This window comes from Erinaceus europaeus, chromosome X, assembly GCF_950295315.1.
Source record: "Erinaceus europaeus chromosome X, mEriEur2.1, whole genome shotgun sequence".
Lineage (NCBI taxonomy): Eukaryota > Metazoa > Chordata > Mammalia > Eulipotyphla > Erinaceidae > Erinaceus > Erinaceus europaeus.
This window is the reverse complement of record NC_080185.1, coordinates 54,607,206-54,630,136: the sequence shown is the minus strand read 5'-3', so window position 1 is coordinate 54,630,136 and position 22,931 is coordinate 54,607,206. Positions and strand designations below refer to the sequence as shown.

Below are 22,931 nucleotides of genomic sequence, written 5' to 3'. Positions count from 1 at the left end.
TTAATATTTTTGTCATTTTTTTCCTTTTTATAAATAAAAACCCCCTAAAATAAAGTGTTGAAAAGAAATATCACAGAGTTGTCCGGAAGGTGGCACAGTGATAAGGCTTTGGACTCTCAAGCATGAGGTCCCGAGTTCGATCCTCGGGCATATGTGTTAATATTTAGAACAGGAGCCTGTATAACCTCCAAGTACCTGTCAAACTGAGCTCACCATCCAGTATCTTAGCTGGGAATATTCTAGGCTGCACTCATTTCAGAACCAGTCTTCCTCAAATAGCTGAGTAGGAGGACCCAGCCTCCCTTCAGAGAGTGGGGAAGTCCCTACCATTGTTAGTTCATAGTAAGAGTATGGTCCTAAAGAAACCTACAAAAGGGTTTATGATTACCTTCTCAATGGGTGTGACCAGTGCTGGTAGTGAGAGGGATTTATTAGAGGTCTAGGTCCATATTTTCTATAGGAGAATCCAAGGATTCCCTATCTAGGACCCCAGGTAATAGGGTGGCCTGGTATTGACCAAAAAGGCCATCATTAAAATGAGTCAGTCACATGCTTTTATCCAGATTTTCTAGTCCTTTCTTTATCTGATGATCTTAGACTTTCTTCCAGTTGTTAAATTATTGAGTGTCATTTGTTGTATCCAAACTAGCTAATGGGATTAATGGGATCTGGCCTCAAGGTAGGGAGGGAATAGACCTAGAGTTTAAGTGGGAATCTAAGTTAACCTTAGGTTTTAACTGTATTTCATTGAAAAGGTCGTTCACCTCCTTTGTTAGATTTACTCCTAGGTATTTTATCTTTTTGGATTCGATTGTAAATGTAGCTATTTCCTTCAGTTCTCTTTACTCTGGCCCTTCTTTTGTGTAAAGAAATATCACGGCTGGAAAAGGACCAAAAATCTGGATCAGGGAAGAGAGTAGCTCCCAAATATTGGAAAGGTATATAAATATTGTTGACTATAAGCCTCATTGATTTGATCTGATCTGGGGCTCATATTCAGCTTAGGAGCCTATGTGACCTCCGCATCCCTGTAGATCTGAACTCACATTCTGTGGTCATGAGTAGGAACGTTCCAAGCTGTCCCAATTTCAGGAATAGTCTTGAGAGGGAAGTCCATAGTAATAAGGACCCACATTAATAAAGAGGAGAAATCACTAGTAAACCATCCAATAACCCAACTGAACCAACTAGAAATAGAGCAACAAAGATATTCAACAATCAGTAGGAGAAAGGAAATAGCTAAAATTAGAGCAGAAATCAGTGAAATAGAAAAGAAATGACCATTAGGAAGATAAATAAAACGAAGTGTGAACTCTTTGAAAGGATAAATAAGATGGATAAACCATTACTAAGAGAAAAAGAGAGAATGCTATGGTAAAATCACTCAGAAAAGAGAGAGAGGAGATACTACAACAGATGAGGCAGAGGTATAAAGGATCATGTAAGACTATTATGGACATATGTATGAAAATAAATTTGGCAACTTAGAAGAAATAGACAAATTCTTAGAGTTATACATATTGCCAACCTAGACACAAAAGGAAGTAGATAAATTTAATAGACCAGTCACTAGTAAAAAAAAATGAAACAGTGATCAAAAGCCTACCAAAGAACAAATGCCTAGGTCCGGATGGCTATGCTGATAAAATCTATAAAACAGTCAAAGAAGAACATCTACTCTTCTCAAACTCTTCCCGAAAATAGAAGAGGGTACATTCAAAAACACATTTTATGAGGCTAGATCACTCTGATACCCAAAGCAGGAAAGGACTCCACCAAAAAAGAAAACTATAGAACTATATTCCTGATGAACATTAATTCAAAGGTCCTCAAAAAACATTATGGTTAATTGAATCCAACAACATACTAAGATAATAATCCACCAAGATCAAATGGGACTCATCCCTGAGAAACAGATATTTCAACTTTTGCAAGTCAATGTAGTCCACCCTATCAACCAAAAGAAAGATAAAAATCATATGGTTTTATCAAGTGATGCAGAAAAAGCATTTGGCAAGTTCCAACACACATTTTTGATAAAGGCCCTTAGGAAATTGGGAATAGAAGGAAAATTTCTCAAAAACGTTAAGGTTATATATTATTAACCCAAGGTGAACATCATACTCAACAGGGAAAACTTAAAAGTTTCCCCACTAAAATCAGGATCTAATCATGGATGTCCACTCTCACCAGTTTTATTCAACACAGTCCTAGAAATCCTCACCACTGCAATTACAAGAAGATATATCAAAGGAATTCAAACAGGAAAGGATGAAGTTAAACATTATTTGCAGATGGTATGTTGTGATACCTAGAGAACCCCAAAAATCAATAAATTCAGTAAAGATGCAGGTTACAAAATCAATATTCATAAAGAGACTGGCACACTTTAACAAGGACTCTTTAATCACTATCAGACCACCCCATCAGCTGGGGCCCTATTCGGGGAGTCCTGAGATTCCCTAACATACATGACGGGCCTAGACCTCAAATAAATCCCTCTCTCCATTGTCACTGGTCATCTCTATCAGGAGCAACACAATAGTCCTCTTTGTGGGCCCCACAAGACCTTGTCCTCAACTTGGATCAACAACGGTAGAGAATGTTCCATCCTCTGAAGGGAGGCTGGACAACAAACTCTATGCTACACCTGAGGAAGATGGGTCCTTTCTGGTCCTTTTTCCAGCCATGACGTTATCTCCCCAGACAATAACTTGGATCCACCTGCATATCAGATTTCAGGTTCAGGGAAAAGAAACAAACAACTAGTATAGCCACAGGCCCTTTGGCATATAACTAAAATATGCCTACTAGCTATCTACAGAATGTAGACCCCCCCCCCCCCCAACTCTTCATCTGCACTATTCCAGCCTTTAAGTTCATGATTAGTCAACAACTTGCTTGGCTTTATATGTTAACTCCCTTTTCAGCCACCAGGCTCCAGATGCTAACATGATGCCAACAAGACTTCCTTGGACACACAACCCCACCAATGTGTCCTGGAGCTCCACTCCCCCAAAACCCCGCCTCACTAGGAAAAAAGAAAGACAGGCTGGGAGTATGGATTGACCTTTCAATGTCCATGTTCAGCGGGGAAACAATTACAGAAAGCTGGACCTTCCACCTTCTGCATCCCACAATGACCTTGGGTCCATATTCCCAGAGGGTTAAAGAATAGGAAAGCTATCAAAGAAGAGGATGGGATACAGAGTTCTGGTGGTGGGAATTGTGTGGTGTTGTGCCCCTTTTATCCTATGATTTTTATCAGCGTTTCCTTTTTGTAAATATTTTTTTTAAAAAAAAGATATAAAGCAGAAAAAAGTCTTAATAATCAGGAACCTAAATGTGAAAGGAATATAGCAGATGAAATTTGGGACATCCATTTTGAAAAAAGCTACACGTCTATTCTAGGTATGTTCTAAGGGGACCATGACTTTACTAATTTTTGCCTGAGCCTGATAGCTAACATGCAGTTGGACTAAAGTATTGTCTGGGAATCTGGTGCCAGATTTGGGAATGGGACTAGAAAGCTGGATAAGGGCAGAAAGAAGCTCCCAATATTGGGGAAATGGTTTATAAATATTGTTAACTATAAACCCCACCTATCTGCCCTAGGGCTCATATCTAATCTTATTTAGCCTAGGAGCCTGTGTAATCTCTACGTCCCTGTGGGTCTGAGCTCGCATTCTATGGTCATAGCTAGGAACATTCTAGGCTGCACTCATTTCAGGACTAGTCTTCCTCAAGTTGCTGAGTATGTTGGCCCAGCCTTTCTTCACAGAGTGGGGCAGTTTCTGCCATTGCTGTTCCAGAATGAGGGCAAGGTCCTGGAGAGGTCCACAAGAGGGCTTATGATGTTGTTCCTGATGGAGATGACCAGTGATGGTGGAGAGAGGGATCTGTTAGAGGCCTAGGCCATCACATATATACACAAATCCCAGGATTCCCTGATTAGGGCCCTATATGATGGGGTGACCTGGTAGTGACCAAAAGGACCAATATTAAAATGTGCTGGTCTCTTGCCCTTATCCAGCTTTTGTAGTCCTTACTTTATTTGACAGGTTAGACTTAGTGTGCTTGAGGGAGATGAAATAGAAAGTAGTTGAGGAGGGTATCGAGGTTTAAGCAGAAAATATTTGACCAAGTACTTTTTAAAAATATTTATTTATTTCCTTTTGTTGCCCTTGTTGTTTTATTTTTGTAGTTATCATTGATGTCATCATTGTTTGATAGAACAGAGAGAAATGGAGAGAGGAGGGGAGGACAGAGAGGAGGAAAGAAAGACACCTGCACACCTGCTTCACCGATTGTGAAGCGACCCCCTGCAGGTGGGGAGCCAGAGGCTGGAACCTGGATCCTTACGCCGATCCTTGCCTTTGTGTTATCTGTGCTTTACCCCCTGCGCTATCGCCCAACTCCCTTGACCAAGTACTTTATGGTGTCTTCTCTAGGTCTCTCCACCTGCCTGCGGCACCTACTGTGTCACTGAAGACTACTGAGCACTCTAAGCTTAAGGCATCTATTTTCCCCTAACTTAACAAGTGCCCTAACCCATGGCCCCTGGTCTATAGCTAGGTCCTGTAACTTTGTTAGGAGGTGCATAAGGTTATATTTCTTTTTATTACCTTGAGCAATTATGCACTCTGTGGTGTGTGTATATATGCCTTCTGTATATTTGCTGCAAATTTCCTTTTTGTGTGTCTGCCTTCTTTTGGCAACAGAACAAGCTTCTTTTATTCAGCACTGTCTTGTGTCCTTGTTTGTGATTCAGTAGGCTAACACCCCCGAGGTCATGGATTAAAAGTTCATAGGTTTCCCTCTATCACAGCCAGCACTCCTTGGCTGCTTATAGAGGGAAAATTGTACTATGTCCTGACAAAGCCCTAAACCTCTTTGTGTTTTTTTTTAATTTTTTATTTATGAAAAGGAAACATTGACTAAACCATAGGATAAGAGGGGTACAACTTCACACAATTCCCACCACCAGATCTCTGTATCCCATCTCCTCCCCTGATAGCTTTCTTATTCTTTAACCCTCTGGGAGTATGGACCCAAGGTCATTGTGGGATGCAGAAGGTGGAAGGCCTGGCTTCTGTAATTGCTTCCCCAATGAACATGGGCATTGACAGGTTGATCCATACTCCCAGCCTGTCTCTCTCTTTCCCTAGGGGGCCAGGGCTCTGGGGAAGCGGAGCTCCAGGACACATTGGTGGGATTGTCTGTCCAGTGAAGTCTGGTTGGCATCATGCTAGCATCTGGAACCTGGTGGTTGAAAAGAGTTAACATAGAAAGCCAAACAAATTGTTAAACAATCATGGACCTAAAGGCTGGAATAGTGCTGATGAAGAGTTGGGGGAGGGTCCTCCATTTTGTATATAGCTAGTAGGCATATTTTAGTTATATTCCAAAGGGCCTGTGGCTATACTAGTTTTTTTTCTTTTCCCTGCACCTGAAATCTGATATGCAGGTGGATCCAAGTTATTGTCTGGGGAGATGATGTCAGGGCTGGAAAAAGGACCAGAAAGCTATATCTAGGAAGAGAGTAGCTCCTAATATGGGAAAGACGAATAAACATTGTTGACTGTAAACCCCATCGATTTGTTGTGATCTGGGGCCCATATTCAGCTTCAATCCCACACCCCTTCTCATCCCAACCATGCCTTCAAGCACCCCCCAGAGGCTACAGTGCTTCTGTGAATGTCTCAGATATAGTTGGTGAGGTTTCTTAAGATTGATATTTATAGATATTTGCTGTTTGGGGGAAGAGTCTGTTCTGTTTGATATTACTCCATGACCACCTCCCAAATGTTTGAATTGATCTCATCTCAGGGAAGAGGAAGTTGATATCTGAGGAGAAAAATGGGGACATATCCAGCATTTTTTGGAGGGGGGATTCAGAGTAGTCACAATCAGCTGGTACAGGTTTTCAATAAATTTGGTGTGCTGTGACTTCATTTCAATGCCTATAAAAATGAAAAGTTTAGACAGTTTTCTAAACTACTAGGATACTGAATTTCAAGCACATTTCAATCCTTCTATGTTGGGTAACATATATAGTAAGTAATTTTTTTATGGATTATTCCTTAAACTGTATACTTCTATATATGAAAAAATATATATATTTGGAGTGTGTACATTAAATATACATGAGCATGTATGTAATATTTTCCAAAAGCTGTCTTTATTATTTAAAATAAAATAATTAATTTTGATATGCATTATATCATTAATAATATATTCACTTATTCCAAATGAAATCATATAAGAATTTATGTGGGCAATGACACCTTTATTTTTACTAATGCCCATCAGCCACTGTGTTCTGCATATCAGTAATAGGTATTTACTTGTTATTTTTCTTATTAATGTATCTAGTAAGCTTTTATGGATATGTCTGTTGCTACCAAAATATATATTCATGTAATAGTGCATACACAATATACTTTTTTAAACTCCCCTTTGTATATAAAATGATAATGCATTTGACACATATCTAGTCTTTGACATTGGATAAGTATATGTTATAGATCTCATCAAGAGACACAGAATCTCCTCATTTTTATAACCACATTCCATTCCAATTTCTATATAAATTATATTTTAGTAAGCCAACCCTTTTTGCTGATCATTTAGATAATTTTCTTTCTTGCTATTTTTAGAAGTGCTGCTAAGGTGTATAACTTTTTTTTTCTTTATAAAAAGGAAACACTGACAAAACCATAGGATAAGAGGGGTACAACTCCACACAATTTCCACCACCAGAACTCTGTATCCCATCCCATCCCCTGATAGCTTTCTTATTCTTTAACCCTCTGGGAATATGGACCCAAGGTCATTATGGGATGCAGAAGGTGGAAGGTCTGGCTTCTGTAATTGCTTCCCCACTGAACATGGGCATTGACAGGCCGATCCATACTCCCTGCCTGCTTCTGTTTTTCTCTAGTAGGGTGGGGCTCTGGGGAAGCGGAGCTCCAGGACACATTGGTGGGGTTGGCTGTCCAGGGAAGTCTGGTTGGCCTCATGCTAGCATCTGGAACCTGGTGGCTGAAAAGAGAGTTAACATACAAAGCCAAATAAATTGTTGACCAATCATGGACCTATAGGCTGAATTAGTGCAGATAAAGAGTTGGGGGGTGGCCCTCCATTTTGTATATAGCTAGTAGGCATATTTTAGTTATATTACAAAGGGCCCTTGGCTATACTAGTTGTTTTTTTCTTTTCCCTGAACCTGAAATCTGATATGCAGGTGGATCCAAGTTATTGTCGGGAGAAGATGTCAGGGCTGGAAAAAGGACCAGAAAGCTGGATATGATATGATAGTATACATAAAAAAGAAACCTAAGGAATCCAGCAGAAAGCTACTGGAAGTTATTGGGCAATATAGCAAGGTGTCTGGTATATAACTTTTAGTAGATATTCTTTCCCCACTAAAGCATTATCTATAGTATTATTAATAATGGTCTTAGTATTGCTAAATCAGGCCATTTAAGGCTGTTTCCATATCTTGGTTATTGTATAGAAAGCTGCAATAAATACAGGAATAAATAGATATGTTGAAATTAATTTCTTCATCTACTTTGGATGAATACCAGAAAGCAAAGAGTTGAGTCACACAGTATTTTTCTTCTTATTTTTTTGAGGAATTTTCTGTACTAATTTACATACTACATTAATTTACCTTCTTACCATTGGTGTCCAAGTATTCTCTAAAGTCTTTCCAACACTTATTATTTTTTAACATTTTTAAGATAGTCTAGCAAATGTGAGGTAACATATCCTAGTTTTAATTTTAATTTGCCAAATAATTAGTGATATTGAGTGTATTTTCATATACCTGTTATAATGATTTTCTTATTATTTATTATAAATAATAGCCTTGAGGCTTTCAGTCTCAATGAAAATCTGCTTCTTTAGGTGTGTTTCTCACTAACTTTTACAGAGGTCCGCAAATGTTAAATTTATTTTATAAACTACAATTACTTATTCATTTTCTTTTGAAGGAAAAATCAAAATGTGTTATTTTTCAGGGTGATGATGGGATTCCAGGGCCACCAGGACCAAAAGGGATCAGAGTAAGTGAAGGTTCTATGAATCAAATGCCATGTTCACTAAAACAGGGGAAAAAGTAAGTTAACTTTTGTGAGATAGCTGGAAAAAAATTCATACTGAAATACAAAACAAAACATGCACTCTTTTAAAAGTTAAGCTTGGGGACTAATCAGTTGCATACCTGGTTGAGCACGGGCTTTACAGTCTACAAGAACTCAAGCCCTCTCTTTCCACTTGAGGGGGGATGCTTCAGGAGTGGTGAAAGTCTGCAGGTATCTATCTTTCTCCTTCTCTCTTTTTTAAAAATTCATTTATTTTTGTTGAATAGAGGCAGAGAGAAATCAAGAGAATCAGAGAAGATAGAGATGGAGAGAGAAAGTGAGACACCTGCAGCACTGCTTCCCCCCTGCTGGTGGGAACCAGAGGTTTAAACCCAGGTCTTTGAACATTGTAACATGTGTGCTCTACCAGGTGCATCACTGACTGGCCCTTTTGTCTCTCCCTCTTTATCACCCTCTCTCCTCTCACTATCTGTCAAATAAAATAGAAAAAAATCAAGAAAAAATAAGCAGTTGTGAGCTATCGATTTGTAGTGCCAGTATCAAGCCCTAGCGATAACTGTAGGGACAATAAAAAAGAAAGTAAAACTTAAAAGTTAGTATATATGTGTATAATTAACCTTTCATTAGTATTTTGATAGTTATCTTCTTATATCCAGATATCTATTTATACTGATGTAAAAAAGGTTTTAAAATACATTATGTGTGGGAGTCGGGCGGTAGCACAGTGGGTTAAGCGGACGTGGTGTGAAGCGCAAGGACTGGAGTAAGGTTCCCAGTTCGAGCCTCAGGCTCTCTACTTGCAGGGGAGTCGCTTCACAGGTGTTGAAACAGGTCTGCAGGTGTCTTTCTCTCCCCCTCTCTGTCTTCCCTTCCTCTCTCCATTTCTCTCTGTCCTAACAACTACAACATCAATAATAACAACAATAACAACTACAACAACAATAAAAAAGACAGCAAGGGCAACAAAGGGGAAAATAAATAAGTAAATATTAAAAAATTAAAAAAATATATTATGTGTACGACATGTTCAAGTTCTTAATTCTAACAAATTCTCAATTTATTTTTATTTTAAAAATATTATATATATAATTTAGTTAGTTTGGATAGAGACATAAAGGAATTGAGAAAGAAGGGGGAGACAGATAGAAAGAGGGACCGAGTGAAACTGACCACACTGCTTCACCATTTAGTGAAGCTTCTTTCCTGCAGGTGAGGACTGGGGGCTTGAACCCAAGTCCTTGCTCATGGTAATGTTTGCCTTCAAATGAGTGTGCCATTATACAGCCCCCGAATTTTCAATTTTTAAAATATATATCTTATATGTGGTTTAAACCAGAATTTTTAATGAATGTAGTTATTTTAATCTTCTAGGGTTCAAAGGGCTGGCCACCTCAGACTGTGTACAAATATTATAATTATAAATTGATAAAACTCACTTTTTATCAATTTTATTGGAGAGGGTGGCTAATGCTTTACAGTACAGTTGTTGACACATGTGCACAGTTTCTTATCTCCCTGTGGAAATTCTCTGCAGAACACTATCACCCACGACTTATGTCTTTTCCATCATCATGCAATAGGATCCTAAGGTTCTCCACCCCTTCCCTGCCCCTCCTTCTCCAGAGTCCTTTGCTGTGGTACAATAAACCCCACCTAGTCCGAGTTTCAATTTATATTTTCCTACTCTGTCCTCATTTCTTAGGTTCCAGCTTATAAGTATAATTTATTTTGTGTATCTTAAGAAAATAATTTGTAAAAAAAAAAAAAAAAAGAAAATAATTTGTGGGCTGTTAAAATAACTCAGTTGCATAATGTACCCTCTTTGATGTGTACATGACCCAGGTTGGAACAGGACTTCCAGCAGTTGAAGGGAACTTCTTCATCCCTCTCCCCATTTCTCTTGGACTCTCTGCTTCTGTTTTGCTCTTTTAATTTGGAAAAGTCATCTTGGAGTGGTGAAGCCCCAGGGGAAGGAAGGGAGAAAGGAAGAAAGGGGAGAAGGAATGTAGGGAGAGGACCGGAGGAGGGAAATGAAGGGGAGGAAAGGGAAGGGATGGGAAGGGAAGGGAAGGGAGGGGAGGGGAGGGGAGGGGAGGGGAGGGGAGGGGAGGGGAGGGGAGGGGAGGGAAGTGAAAAGGAAATCAATTTGAATAACTGAAGATGTAGCTCAGTGGATGAATCTTTGAACTCTCAGTCATGAGGTTCTGAGTTTCAGTCCTTGGCATTGCAGGTTCCAGAGTGATGCTGTCATCTACTCGCTCCCTTTCTCATTAATAATTATGTATTTAAAAATAGAATCACTGGTTTAAAACACTGTGTAAGAAAATAACTTTGGGGGATCTGGGCGATGGTGCACCTGGTTAAGCGCACATGTTACAGTGCTCCTTTGGAACAGTATGTTCGGTACTAGCACATCCCCTGCTGAATTCAACACTCAGCACAAGCCTGGGGTAACCACTTCATCTTGCCTACTAATTTCTCTTTCAAACTAAGTACAATAAAGACAATGATCTCTCAAATGAGATTTTTCCCTATAGTGTTCTATAAAAGACACTTCTTAACACGTAATAATTTTTGTAGTGCTTAACTGAACAACAACAAATGGAAAGAACTACTGAGGCATATTTCTGGTTCTTTTATAAATATAAATTTCATGATTCCCTTTAATATGATTGTTACTGGGCTTAAGGATTTTTTTTTTGTACAGGGTCCCACTGGACTTCCTGGATTTCCAGGGACACCAGGTCTTCCTGTAAGTAAATATTGACTTATTATTTTAAAAGCCTTTAAAAGATAATCTAATAAATATTATCCATGTGTTATATTCCTTTTCAAAGGGAATGCCAGGTCATGATGGGGCTCCAGGACCTCAAGGTATACCTGGATGCAATGGAACTAAGGTGAGATTTCTTCAGCTTATTTTTAGTCAGTATGCTTATTAATGATAATTTTGTAAAGCTAAATAAATACATGACTGGGCCATAGTACACCTGTTCAAATGAAGACATTACCCAAGAACCTAGGTTCAAGTCCCCACTCCCCACGAGCTGTGAAGCAGTGTTACATGCTTCTCTTTTTCTCTCTCCTTCTCTATCTTCCCTTTCCCTCTCAATTTCTCTGTGTCTATTTTAACAATGGCCAGCAATAGTGATAGTTTCATCACCACACACCTATCCTCAGCAATAACCCTGTTGGCATTTTTTTAAGGTAAAGAAATTGGTATAGAATGTTCCTTTTAAAATTTTATTAATTTATTTGTTTTATAGAGACAGAGAGAGAGTAAGACAGAAGGGGGCTATAGAGAGAAAGATAGACATGTGGAGCACTATTTCCCTGCGCATGAAGCTTTCTCCCTGCAGGTGGGAACAGAGGACTTGAACCCAGATCCTTGCACATTGTAGCATATGCACTCAACCCAGTGCACCACCACCTGACTCCCAATATAGAGAATGTTTAAGAAAAGATGTAGTACCCTATATGTAGACATATGTAGGGTATTTGTTCAATATAATGCAACATTTTCAATATATCAAAGCATTAATTATTAGTTTGTTTTAAAGTAGGATGAAAATTGAAAAGGAATTAGGATAATTATCCTAAATATTTATGTCAAATTAATAAAGACCATTTTTCATTATAAACTATAATCCTTGAAAATCTTCTTAATCAGTGGAGATGATAAAGTTGACATGTTAACAAGAAAAATAGAACTTTAATACAGTATTTTCCCCTTACACACATTTGCCTTTTGCTGGTAGTTGGATATCTATCTATCTATCTATCTATCTATCTATCTATCTATCTATCTATTTATTTTCATTTGTATTTATTGACAAGACCGTAGGATAAGAGGGGTACAGTTCCAGACAATTCCCATCACCAAAACTCTGTATCCAATTCCCTCTTTTGATAGCTTCTATATTGTTTTTTTTTTAAAGGAAGCATTGACAAAACCATAGAATAAGAGGTACAACTCCACACAATTCCCACTACCAGATCTCCATATCTATCTCCTCTCCTGATAGCTTCGCTATTCTTTAACCCTCTGGGAATATGTACCCAAGGTCACTGTGGGATGCAGAAGGTGGAAGGTCTGGCTTCTGTAATTGCTTCCCCACTAAGCATGGGCATTGACAGGTCGATCCATACTCCCAGCCTGCTTCTGTCTTTCCCTAGTAGGGTGGGTCTCTGGGGAAATGGAGCTCCAGGACACATTGGTGGGGTTGTCTGTCCAGGGAAGTCTGGTTGGCATCATGCTAGCATCTGGAACCTGGTGGCTGAAAAGAGTTAACATACAAAACCAAACAAATTGTTGACCAATCATGGAACTGAAGGCTGGAATAGTGCAGATAAAGAGTTGGGGGGTCCTCCAATTTGTATATAGCTAGTAGGCATATTTTGGTTATATTTCAAAAGGCCTGTGGCTATACTATTTTTTCCCCTGAGCCTGAAATCTGATATACAGATGGATCTAAGTTACTGTCTGGGGAGATGATGTCATGGCTGGAAAATGACCAGAAGGCTGGATCTAGGAAGAGAGTAGCTCCCTAATATGGGAAAGAGGTATAAATATTGTTGACTGTAAACCCCATCGGTTTGATTTGGTCTGGGGCACATATTCAGCTTAGGAGCTTGTGTGACCTCTGCATCCCTGTAGATCTGAGCTCACATTCTGTGGTCGTGAGTAGGAACATTCCAAGCTGCCCTAATTTCAGGATCCATCTTCCTCAGGTGTAGCATAGAGTGTGTTGTCCATCCTCCCTTTAGAGGATGGAACATTCTCTACCATTGTTGATCCAAGTTGAGGGCAAGGTCCTATGGAGGGACCACAAAGGGGTTTATTTTGTTGTTCCTGATAGAGATGATCAGTAATAATGGTGAGATATTTATTTGAGGTCTAGACCCATCATGTCTGTTTGGGAATCTGAGGACTCCCCAAATAGGGCCCCAGCTGATGGGATGTCTTTATAGTGGCTAAAGAGTCCTCATTAAATTATGCCAGTCTCTTGCCCTTATTCGGCTTTTGCAGTTCTTGCTTTGCTAAGGTTAGCTCTAAAGTGAGTGAGAGAACTGTAATAGGAAGTAGATGAGGGGGGCATCTAAGTCTAATTAGATACTATTTCATTAGGAACTTTATACTGACTCAAAACAGACTATTGTGTGCTTTTGCTTTTGGGTATATATTTTGCCCTAGTTTATGGATAGTTGTGAACATATGCTGTATCTCATGGGATCTGGTTTATATCTAGGTTTTAGAACTTTGTTAGGAAGTGAACTTCCTGGAATGGAATTAGAGAATATTATGAAAGGAAAGGTCTCACTCAAATAATGAGGCTGAAGGGTTTGCATTCCATGTCTGACGTCTCTGGACACAGTGTGAAGTGAAGCATGCTGAGGTGGTACTCGTTGCATTGATTAGGTTGGGATTGGGGGATGCAATATCATTTGTTATAAATTGAGAAAAGCATGCAGGAAAGTGAGCCCCACCCTAGAGGTTCCAGGACCGGGGGAAATATAGACTCTATAGAGGAAGTGGGAGGTTCCTGCTGACTTAGGGTTAAGAAGACAATAGATAGTTATTGCTATAATCACATTATTTGGCATTTGCATTAACTTTGAAAAATCCCTTTGTTAGACTTTGCTGTATCATACACAACATCACCATAATTTATGTCCTTTGACATTATATTTATATACCAGTGCCACTGGTTGCTTCTGTTCTCCCTGGTCTAGGCTTTTAAGAGAGTCAACATATCAAAGACTCAGCCTATGTATTAAAAATATTCAGTCTGTGCTTCAAAAAGTTTAAGACATACAATTTTTCCCCTCTCATATTAATTAAATAGTGATTTATATGACTACAAATTAATAGGAGTTTACATAAACACCATTCCCACCAAGAAAAGACTATGTCCCATTCAACCCCACCCCCTGCTGCCCAGGGAAGCCGAACATCCACCCTCACCCCAGGGTTTTTAATTTGGTACCTTATTCCAGAGCTTCTCTATTCTTTATTCCTCTGGGAGTATGAACCTAGGATCATTATGGGGTGCAGAAGGTGGAAGGACTGACTTCTGTAATTGCTTCCCCACTGAAGATGGGCATTGATAGGTTGATCCATACTCCCAGCCTGTTTCTCTCTATTCCTCGTGGGTTAGGGATCTGGGGAGATAGGGCTCCAGGAAACATTGGTGGGGTCTTCTGCCCAGATAAGTCAGGTTGGCATCATGATAGCATCTAGAACCTGGTGGCTGAAAAAGAATTAAGATATGAAGCAGAACAAATTATTGACTAATCATAAACCTAAAGATAAGAATATTGCAGATGAAGATTTGGGGTCTCCATTTTGGAAAAAGCTAGTAGGTCTCTTTTAGGTGTGTTCCAAGGAGCCCATGACCCTACTAGTTTTTGCCTGAGCTTGACTTCTAACATGCAGGTGACCTAAGTTATTGTCTGGGAAGATGGTGTCATAGTTGGAAAAATGAGTGTAAAGCTGGATCAGGGAAGAGAGTAGCTCCCAAATATGGGGAAAGTATATAATATTGTTAACTGTGAACCCCATCGATTTGATCTGGGGCCCATCGTCAGCACAGGAGCCTATGTAACCTCTGCATCCCTGTAGGTCTGAGCTGGCTTTCTGTGGTCACGGCCAGGAACATTCCAGGCTGCACGAATTTCAGGACCCATCATCCTTGGGTGATAGGTAGAGTATGTTATCCAACCTCCCTTCAGAGAATGGAACATTCCCTACCCTTGTTGATCAATATTGAGGGCAAGGTCCTATTGGGGCCCACAAAGGGGCCCACTATGTTGTTCCTGATGGACATGACCAGTGGCAGTGGTGAGGGGGATCTGCTAGAGGTCTAAGCCCACCATGTCTGTGTTGGAATCCCAGGATTCCCTGCCAGGGCCCCAGGTGATGGGGTGGTCTGGTAGTGACTAAAGAGTCTTCATTGAAATATGCTAGTCTCTTGCTCTTATTCAGCTCTTGTAGTCCTTACTTTGTCTGACAAGGGTAGTTTGGATTTTATATAAAATAATTTCAGGAAGAAAATGGGGAAGTTTGCATTTCTAAAAACTTGCATATTATAGTCTTATCTTATTTCTTCACATTTTCTCATAGCTTTATATTATCATTTCCTATATATTCTTTTGACATTTTCCATTTTGCACATAATATTCTATGAAGCTATTTATGAAGTATCCTTGATCATTTTAACTTATGGAATGTGCCAGGTTTTATTTTCAGGCACACATTTGCAATAACTGTAACTAAGTATTTTACATTGCCAAGGTCATCTTTTGTGATAATTTTTGTATCATATACCTAAAGACAATTCAGTTACTTTTATATCCAATATTTTTCTAGGTCAACTTGACCCTTGCCAACAAAATTACCATAACAGCAGCAATAATGAAAATTTTGCTTTAGATTTGTGAGACTAATTTGTGTTCTTCATTTCAGTTGAAACAGCCTTATAATGATAGCATCATTGTGAAGTTAGTTGGCATGATACATTGCACGTTACAGTAGACTACGATTTGTGCCTATTCTGTGTGTGTGTGTGTGTGTGTGTGTATGTGTGTGTATGTGTGTGTGTGTGTTTACCAGAATACCCAAATCGGTGACCAAATATGTCTACAGTGAGTACACTAGATGATCATATGGACCTTTTTATTTGTTTTATTTATTTTCGTAAATCTGGTAGATTTCATGATTAGTCTGTGTTTGAGATACTAAATTATGTGAGCAACACTTTTTTTTTTTGCTATTTTTTAACATTTGATAGGAATGGAAATGAGAAGGGGAAGATAAAGAGGGAGAGAGAAGGAGAGACATCTACAGCACTGTTTTACTGCTCATGATCTTACCTCCTTTAAGTTCTCACACTACAGTGAGCAAGGACCCGTGTTCAAACCCCTGGTCCTCACCTTCAGGGGAAAGCTTCACAAGTGGTGAATCGGGGCTGCCGGTATCTCTCTGTTTCTTTTCTCTCTTTATATCCCTCTCCTCTTTCAGTTTCTCTGTCTCTATCCAATAAATAATAATAATAATAATAATAATAATAAGCAGCTTACTTCCTACAGGTGAGGGCAAGGAGTGTGAACCAGGATCCTCATGCATTATAACATGCCCATTCAACCAGGTTTGTCATGACCTGGCCCCATAACACTTTTTTTTTTAAAGAAATTGATTTATTATGTATCATTTTGGATTAAAATGTTTAGTTTTAAAGTTTTATTAGTGATTTAATAATGGTCAACAAGATTATAAGACTACAGGGGTAGAGTACTTCACCATATTCATCATCTATTTAATTAATAGGATGAACCTTCTAGTTGGAACCAAATATATGGATTCATTTGCCTTATAACTTCTAAACTTTATGTATAGTTCATCTCTTCTCTCTGGGCCTATTCTTTTCACTGTGTGAATAGTGGTAGAAAGAGGGGTTTTGGACAATGACTCAGAGCTGTAACAATTTTACTCTTAACTCTATGATAAGGATATTTCTAGAATTGCTATGGCATATAGGTATTTGAAAAGAAGAGTTGCACTGGGGTTCTTCTACCGCAATTTTATCTTTTGTTTTCTGAGTCAGATGTGCACATTAGTACCTTACAATAGTGAGTGAGAAAATTGTATACCTAGAAAGCATAAATGACCTGCAATTGCTAGAACTATTGCTATTATTGTTCTCTCTGTTGTTAATGGCATTCTTTCTTACCATTTTATACTCTGCAAAAATAATTTGAAATAGTTTACAAAGAGAAGAGAAATACAATAGGACAGTTAGGAGAATCTATATTATATATGGGTAGGAAATTGAGGCAAATCAGTAACTATTAAATACTATGATGGGCAGACATTTGTGGTGTCATTGTATCTAAAAGGATTTGTCAGAAGGAAATGAGGTATAAGATTTTTTCCCCTTGTTTCTGATTGGGATTGATGAGTATATAAGATACAAATATCTTAGACAGTTAAGTTGTCTGATGAGCAGTCAACATAAAGGGTAATGAATTTAGGGCAATCTTGGATGTTTCAAAACACCTTTTTACACACATTTATTCCATTTGTTATCATTTGTTGTTGTTATCATTTGTGGTTATTCTTTGGTTCTTGTTCATTTATAATCTTTATTTTTAACTCTGTCTAGGGAGAACGTGGATTTCCAGGCAGTCCAGGTTTTCCTGGTTTACAGGGTCCTCCAGTAAGTTATCGAGTTTGGGATTACACTGAACACAGGAATTGATGAAACAGAAGTGTAATAATGATTTCAGTGTGTTTCTATGGAACAAAGTATCATCTTTCAGATTGCTAAACTAGAAAAGGACTTTGGATAAAGGAAGTTGCTGATAACAGCTCTCTTCTGAATAAATGCAATGATTTTATGTTTATTTATACATGTGCTGTCTCTATGTATCTTGCGATGCATTTTACTGGAATAGCCCTGCCTTAGTCTATTCTATTTGGACAATATCTAGAAAGCATCTTTATTTTACCCTCTCTCATATAAAGTAAATAATCTTTTTTTTCCTTTATTTTTTAATAACAGGGACCTCCTGGTATACCAGGTATGAAGGTAAGCATTTTATGGTAGAAAGGTAAACATTTTGAATAAAATATTTTGGAGACACTGCAACTTCAACCAGATGATAACTCTAAATTTTGTCTTAAAACAGATACTACAAAAAGTGCAGGTGCACACTTACACCCCCTCCTTAAAATACTCTTCTTTGTAACCTCGACTCTAAGGCCCTTCAGTATGCTGGTACAATTTATTTACATGCATGGTGGTTTCAAATTCCTTTTCTGAGACTTTCAGACCTTGCATTATTTTGATACTGTATGTTCCTTCTAGAATATGTTTTGCTCTCACTTCTGTGATGCTATTCTTCTCTGACTTTTATTCTATATTTTTGGTTATTCTGAAGTCTTTTATGCAAGCTAATTCTACCCAGCAGTTTAGGCCCAATTCGACCTCTTTCTTTTCTATGCTTAACAATATTACTATTGGATATAGTATTGTTAAATGCTTACATCAAACTGACTCCCTGGCATATATACTCAAATACCTGCAAGGCATTAACTTAACATGTTCAACATTAACTCTAATTCTAAAGTGAAACTACTGCTCTCTCACTTTACAGTCTTTAAAATTCACTCACCAAATATTATATAAAGTATAAATATTTTATGTCCAAAACCTCAGAGTTACTATTCACATCTTCTAATCTACATGTCTTCACATTCTAATCCTTAACAAAATACTATTAATTTTGCCTGTGAAGTAGACCTTAAATCATGTATTTTCTCCATACCCACTGATAACCCACTAGCCATAATGTTTTACCTGGACTACTATAATAGTCTCTGACAAGACACTTTTTCACTGCTAAAGCCAATACCCAGTTCACCCTCTAGCTTGAGTTATTCTCTACAAAGCAATTAAGAATGATCCTTTAGAATTTAAATCAGCAAAGTAATATCCTTGCTTATAAACCTTCAAAGACTTCCTATTAAATCTATGATGAAGTGTACATTTTTTTCCCAGTGCCTGTTAGACCTCCATGTTCTTGTTCCAGTTTACATTACCAGCATTACTTTACACAGCTTCCCTTCTGACTCACTGATCACACAGGTCTGTGCTAAGTTACTTGAATGTGCCAGATTGTTGCCCTTTTAGTCCTTACATATGCTATTTGCACTGCATAATACTCTACCTTTATCTTTACCTTTCTGGATAATTATTATCCTTTAGACCTCAACCTGAATATTGCCATCACAGATTTCCATTTTTGAGCACTCAAACTAATGTCATCCATTATTTCCTTTTTGAAAAATATATTTGGCATAAAATAGTGTAAAACTTCAAGGTGAATGAGATGTTTATTTAATAGTTATACATTGTAACATTATTTCTATTGAAGCCGTAATTAGCCCTTCTATCACATCACATAATTATCGTTTAATTTTAGTTCTTCATTATCTATTGCATACATGTTTTTTATCTTCATAATCCTTAGCAGAACATTTTGCCATCTTATTTGTTTTCACATCATGGTTTGCGTTTCTCCAGTATATTTTCATTGCCATGGCAACCGAGGCCATTATTGTCTTCACTATGGAGTGTCCAGTGCCTATCAGAATTTTAAATATCAACATTTCCTAAATGTTTTCAATGAATGAGTAACTCAAGACACCACTGACTCCTAATAAATTGTCTATTCTTCTGTGTATTCTGGTCAATTCATTTTCCCTATCCATGGTAACTACTGAGATTCACTAAACTACCAGGATATTTTCTGTGATAATTCCAAGATCATTTTTTCATGTCCTTGCCAGTTTTCATGTATCATAAGTGCTACTCACAATTTTCATTGATTTTTTTGTTGTTGTTGTTAGGGAGAACCAGGTAGTATAATTATGTCATCACTGCCAGGACCAAAGGGTAATATAGGATATCCAGGTCCTCCAGGAATACAAGTAAGCATCCAATGATTTTTTTTCTTTGTTCTATTAATTAAATCAAATCATACAATTGTTTTTCCTTATTCTTTAATTACTGCTACTTTAGTTTATAGAAATTATTGTCAGAAAATTGATAGACATCACATATGCCTTGTACCTGAAAAGAGTCTCAATCAAGGTGATTTTTTTAACCTTTCTATTCAGTTTCAAGGAAAGTTTTGTTTTGTTGTTTGGCAGCAGAAATAGGTTTCTCTATTATTTTTATCATTTTATTAGAGTTTTAATGGATTAATGGTATAGTTGGTGACATATGGGTATGATTTTTCTGGTTTATCTATTTTTATCACTGTGCTAAGGAGAGTAATGGACTGATAGGAGTAGTCCTGATAACTGTAAATGCTCTGATTCAAAGTGGAAATCATATATTTATGTATCTCCCCTTCAGGGCATTAAAATATGTAATTTGTGACTATATCAATTATACATTTAAAAACATATTCTAGAGACTAAGTAAATAAAATTGATGCATTATGAACATGAAATATAATCTTAAGCACATATATATTAGCCTATACATTGCAAAGCAATAACTTTTGAATTTTTAGAGATTAGGAAGTGAGTTTCTGTAGGTTTTACACTACATGAGGATTGAGTCCTGTGCCAGAAATGAAAAATCAGTACTTTCTTTCACATTATTTGTAAGATAAAATACCAGGAACTTTTTTATTAGGTATCTACTCATTCTGTACATGTTATCACCCATACATATGCCTTTTAGAACGTTCAGTCTTGTTGTTTATTTCTTATATAATATTTGAAAGCATAAGAGTGCTTGCAAAATATAGGTATATTATGAAACATACTTTGCACATGAATATCTGTCAACCCAAAGAGCCTTTAAGAACTATTAGGTTACAAATAATTTTACAGGTATCTCTGGTTTCTCAAGTTTTCTATTACTTCATAAAACACAATATAATAACCACTTGTTATTCACTGACATCATTGAATGACTGATGCAAAGTTGGAAAGTGCTTTCAATCACTTATGTCTACCTCTCTGGTTTTATATACTATTTTAGTTCTGTTCTTCTCAATAGAATATGATAAAGCAAAATAAAGTCATTATGTGTAAATATATCAAAACAATATAACATTTAATTTTTATTTGTTAAAACACATTATTTACATGACACTTTAGACACTTTCTACTTGACATGTTAAGATTCATTTATATGGTTTTTGGTCGTTATATTTTCACTTCCATATAACATATTATTGTGCAAGCATATTAATGTTGAATATTTGAGATGGTTGATGATTGTTCAAAATAACTACAAAAGTGTCAGAATTTATATCTAGATATAAAATCTCTGAATTTCAGAGCAGTTGAATTTTCAACTTCTTAAGATGTGACATTGTGTTATATGACACTTGCGTCATGCCCTTATCTTTTGTCCCTATTGTTCTCAGTTCTCTCTTAAAATTAAACCTGATTTTTTTACTCGAAAATTAGAGAAGTCATTTTGAAATTATTAGCTATTCCCATATCTAGCTTAAATGCTCAGGAAAAAATGTTCGTTTTTATCACTTATTTGTAGGACTTCTTTATTATATGTCTGTCCTATATGTGTTATATCTACCACCATAAAAGATGGAAGTTGAAAAATAAGAACAGAAGGGAAAACACAAAGCAGAACTTGGACTGGAGTTGATGAATTGCACCAAAGTAAAAGACTATGGGGTAGGGGGGAAGTTCAAGTCCTGTAACATGATGACAGAGGAGGACCTAGTGGGGGTTGAATTGTTATGTGGAAAACTGAGAAATGTTGCACATGTACAAACAGGATTTACTGACAACTGTAAGCTATTAATCCCACAATAAACATATTTTTTAAAAAGATAAGTTTTATAAAAATGGTATATATTCCAATTAGTTGATTTTATTTATTTTAATATTATATTTATTTATTATTGGATGGAGACAGAGAAATTGAGAGGGGAGAAGGAGAGAGAGGAAAGAGACAGAGGGACACTTGCAGCCCTGATTCACCACTTCTGAAGTTTTTCTCCAGCAGGTGGGGACAAGGGCCTTGAACTTGGGTCCTTGGCACTATAATGTGTGCATTTAACCGGCTGTGCCACTTACTGGCCCCTTGAATATACTTATGGTTATTTAATTATTTTAATTTTACACATTTTAAAACTCCATTTACAATACTATTAAATTATAGACTTTGTATAACAAAATTCTGGTAACTATTTATACGTAAATTCTATTCATTCTTTGTACTGTACAGTGAAGTAATTTTTTCATATTCTTTCTTTTCCTTTTTACTTTTTTTGTAATAGGGTCCAGCTGGTCCCACTGGTATACCAGGACCAATTGGCCCCCCAGGACCACCAGGTTTGATGGTAAGATTTCTCCTATAATTTTATATTTCTGCCTTTTCTATTCTTATTATGAATATTACCTTTATTATTGTCAGTATAATGTTTTTTTAATATAGTTAATTTACTTTTATTGCCACCAGGTTTATTGCTGGAGTTTGGTGCTACTTTTTAAATCCACCACTTCTGGTGGCCATTTTTTTCCTGTTATTTTTTTTCCATTCTATTTTATTTTATAGGACAGAGGGAAATTGGGAGAGGTGGTGAAGATAGAAAGGCTGAGTAAAAGACACCTGCAGACCTATTTCACTACTTGTAAAGTTCCCCTCTCCTGCAGGTAGGGAGTGGGAACTCAAACCGTCGTCCTTTGTGTGCTCAACCAAGTATGGCACCACCCAACGTCCAGTATAATGTATTTTCAGTGTTCACAGTATATACTTACTTATGAGAGATTTATAATGTTATTGTGAACAATACATATGTTAAGTAATAGTTCTATTTTATAGATGGAAATGAGATATAGTAGGAAAGATTTAAAATGAAGTATTTTGTTGGCTACTTCTTGATATGTTAGTGTTAAAGTCAATTCTAGGTGGTCTTATTAAGTCTTCAAAGGCAATTTTCTGGTCACTAGATGACGCATGTTTTTTCTAACTATAGTTTTGTATTTTAGAGGACTGAAAGTAAGTATTCATTGAAAGAGAGAGAGAAATCAGCTCTTATTTCTCAGGAGCCTGTGACAACAAAAAAAAAGTAGGATTAGTTTGGTTGGTGAACCACTCTGTAGTGGCATAAAGATTTGTATATACCTGAAAAGAAAGAAAAACTTCTAAAGACTCAGAATATACAATCAATTCTCTTTGTTACCTCTATGGCCACTCATGGTTTCTTCTCTGATAAATTCTAAATATTTTTGTTATCCCTGAACTACTTAAGATTTCATTTGAGAATTAT

The 22,931-nt window shown here is 37.2% G+C and overlaps 1 protein-coding gene across 6 annotated transcripts in view; it reads left to right on the top strand.

Annotated features, from left to right (window-relative positions):
* The window catches only part of COL4A5 (collagen type IV alpha 5 chain), a 271,709-nt gene that overhangs the window by 102,989 nt on the left and 145,789 nt on the right, over positions 1-22,931 (top strand). For 3 of the 6 annotated variants that reach the window (XM_060183114.1, XM_016191473.2, XM_016191471.2), the window contains exons 4-10: positions 8,028-8,072; positions 10,819-10,863; positions 10,949-11,011; positions 17,273-17,326; positions 17,672-17,698; positions 19,522-19,602; positions 21,939-22,001. In XM_060183114.1, coding sequence (XP_060039097.1) covers positions 8,028-8,072; positions 10,819-10,863; positions 10,949-11,011; positions 17,273-17,326; positions 17,672-17,698; positions 19,522-19,602; positions 21,939-22,001 — 378 coding nt within the window. The remainder of the gene's footprint in view (positions 1-8,027; positions 8,073-10,818; positions 10,864-10,948; positions 11,012-17,272; positions 17,327-17,671; positions 17,699-19,521; positions 19,603-21,938; positions 22,002-22,931) is intronic. The other 3 variants (XM_060183115.1, XM_060183116.1, XM_060183117.1) reach the window with 3 other exon arrangements.